General features: G+C 52.7%; 1 protein-coding gene across 1 annotated transcript; it reads left to right on the top strand.

Annotated features, from left to right (window-relative positions):
- Positions 1-847: 847 nt before the first annotated feature.
- On the top strand, positions 848-2,068 carry CONPUDRAFT_155467 (uncharacterized protein; the record flags this gene model as incomplete). The annotated part of the gene is made up of 1 exon (XM_007772184.1): positions 848-2,068. One exon carries the CDS (start codon positions 848-850, stop codon positions 2,066-2,068), a length of 1,221 nt encoding a protein of 406 aa, XP_007770374.1.
- Between the last annotated feature and the right edge of the window lie 1,054 nt (positions 2,069-3,122).

The following is a 3,122-nucleotide window of genomic DNA, read 5'->3' on the forward strand; positions in this document are numbered from 1 at the left end:
TTAGGAGTCGCTCACAAAAGAACTCACTTCCCTCTACCCCCTAAACCAACTTCTGCCGCATTCCGGGGCGTATTCACCGGAACCCCTTTGGTTGAGCGTCGACCCGGAGCCTGCTTTACATACTGCTGAGAGTCAGCTTCTTTCGGGACCCCGTTTATACCTTTTACGTAAGAGCTGGGCACTAGGCCCTTAAACGTACCAGGGCATTAGGCCGGGTGGCAAAGCGCGAGGCAGGGAAGTCTGCGAGGCTCCTGATTGGCTAACCGCCACCTCATACAATAGTTTTCAATTTCTTTGGCTTCGGCTGCGTCCTCGTGAGGCGCACTTGTTGTAGGGCAGTAGGACAGTAAATAGCGAGTGCCACCATCCCGAGGTCTGAACCGAGTAGAGACCAGTGGTTAAAGCGGTCCTCAAAGACCTGCACACCGCGACTCCTCGTAGTACGGCTTTTGGAGGCTTTGTGGTCAGGAACGACGTACCAGGGCTAGCCAAGCAGCTTCCCTAAGGGTCCGCGTTTCACTCGAAAAATTGTCAAAAGGGAGGCCACGCAGGTTGCTCTTAGTCTATAGGAGCGGGGAAACTAGGATCCCAATTGGGTCTATAGTCCTTACCACGATCTGTTGCTTAGCAGCGTGGATCGCCTGTGCCCGCCCGACGTTCGCGCCAGCAACGACACAGAAGTCACCTGTGCATCTCGTTGTCTGGAGTATCTCCTGTATTCTCTCTACTATAGTCAGGTGTGGGGAAAGGCTATTGGCCCCAACCAAGTCACAGCGGCCCGACGCTGTTTACTTTACTTGCATTTTTATATTGTTCTTCGTATTGAACACTCGAACTGTTTTGAACAATGCCTCCTCCGACGGTCCCTTATGACGGATTCAACCTCGAGCAGACCATCGCCATCTGGGGTCAACTAGACCGGATGCAGGCCCAGTTTGCGGCGGATCTTGGAGACGCGCAAGAAGAGATCAACACGTTGACCACGCAGCGCCAGGAAACTCACGACCTGGCGCAACAACAAGCGGCAACGATCGCACGTCTGCAAGGTCAGTTGGCTGCCTACCAGGCCATACAGCATGCACAGCCTGGGCCGGCTGCAATCGAGAAGAAGATCGTCGGGGTAAAGGACCCCGGTGATTTTGACGGAGAACCAGGCAACTTTGCTCCCTGGAGGAGCAGAATGGGGCTTTGGCTATACGCTAACGCCTCCGCGCTACCAACCAACTTTGACAAGTCCTCCGCAATTCTCACACGGATGAAGGGGAAGATCCCAGCCAAGTGGGCGCAATACCACATTGACTTGTACAAGGGTGGATCTGAACCTTGGCCCACCGAAGACGAGATGCTCAAACTCATCTCGGAAGCATTCCTTCCAAGCTCCACCAAGGACTGGGAAAGGAAGAAGCTGTTGGGCCTCCGTATGGGAGAAAGAAGAGTGGAGGAGTGGCTGGCCGAGTTCTTCATCCTGAAGGAACAAGGCAAGGTGGAAGACGGTCACGCAATCGACTTGCTCATCAAGAATATGAGCAACCCCATTCGGGAAGAGCTGTACCGGGTGGGGGGTCAACACGAGAAGGATCTCAAGAAGGTGTACGCTGCGGTACGCATCATTGGAATCCGGATTGAGGAGTACAACATCGCGATCGGGAAGAGGAGGGTCAACTACGAGCCAAAGCCGTTAACCTCGACGCCAAATTATCGGGCACCCCCGTACATGGGTGAACCAATGGACATCGGGGCCGCACAGGCAGTGCAAAGTAATGGCCCTAAAGGAGGGTGTTTCACCTGCCAAGGCCCGCATTTCGCGCGGGACTGTCCGCAGAGGAAGGGAGGAGGTCAGCCACAGGGGCAGCAGCAGCAACGTGGAAGTTGCCCACAGGGCGCCACGGGTTACCAAGCCCATGCGTTATACGACCCATATACGGGTCAAAAGATTGAGCAGCCTCAGACAGCAGAGGCACAACAAGGGAGCAGTGCTACCCCGTTACGGTGGCAAGCCGCGACCAAGGACATGGACTTCGAGGCCGCTAGGGCCTATTTCAGGGACTATGAATCTTTAAACGGATAATGAGCTCCGATGAGCGGGGTAATCGGGACTCTACGAACTATTCAAACAGTGTAGCATTGAAAGACACTCCTAATTATAATAGGTACCATGTACTCGGTGAGTGTACGATAGAAGACCTGGAAGCGGACTTAATGTCCCACCAGGGCATGCACACCCAAGGGGGGTCTGAGTTCGCGCAGCAAGAAGTAAGAAGTAGGGGAGCGCCTAGTATTTATCCTCAGTCAGACGTCGCCCACGCAACAGTAGGGGCTAGCTCCCAAAAGGAGTTAGATGTCACTGGGATCGGCTGGCAGCAGAGATCCTGCAGGACCCCCGAACCAGTGGCCAGTCGATGTATGGAGAGTTCCAAGGCCCCCGAAAATGAAAAACCTTGCGAAACCCAGCTTGGCAGTGGGAAATCCGTGCTTAATTCCCCAATAGAAGAAATACATAAAAAATTAGTTACTATAGACACTATATCTATAAAATCCCCGCCGGTACAATTGATACGGACTTACAATATGGACAGAGAGATACTAATGCCCGTGACTGTGCGACAAGAGAATCGCGAGATTGCTTGCTCGGCGTTACTCGACTCCAGAGCCACAGGGCTATTTATAGATTGGGATTGGGGAAAGAAGCAGGGCTTCAAGTTCACAAAGAAGGAACACCCCATTACGGTATTCAATGTGGATGGATCCAAGAATACAGCGGGTAGCATCACACACTCGTTAGAACTTGTGATCGAATACAAGGGACATAGAGAGAAGGTGCAGTTCAAAGTCACAAAGCTTGGGAAGATGCCCATGATCCTGGGGTTCAACTGGTTAGTGCACCATAACCCTGAGATCAATTGGGAAACCGGAGACGTCAAAATGTCCTGGTGTCCAAACAACTGCTTCGAGCTGTGGCCCGAACCCAAGTGGAGGAAAGCGGAGAAAGAGTCGGAGATTGATTCTGCCGAAACTATCTATAGAATCATCCGCAGGATCGAGGACAATATAGACGCCAAGAAAGCGGAAACACAAGATGATCCTGCAGCCTTGGTGCCTCCGACCTTACACGAATACCTATC

This window comes from Coniophora puteana, assembly GCF_000271625.1.
Source record: "Coniophora puteana RWD-64-598 SS2 unplaced genomic scaffold CONPUscaffold_8, whole genome shotgun sequence".
In the NCBI taxonomy this organism is placed as follows: domain Eukaryota; kingdom Fungi; phylum Basidiomycota; class Agaricomycetes; order Boletales; family Coniophoraceae; genus Coniophora; species Coniophora puteana.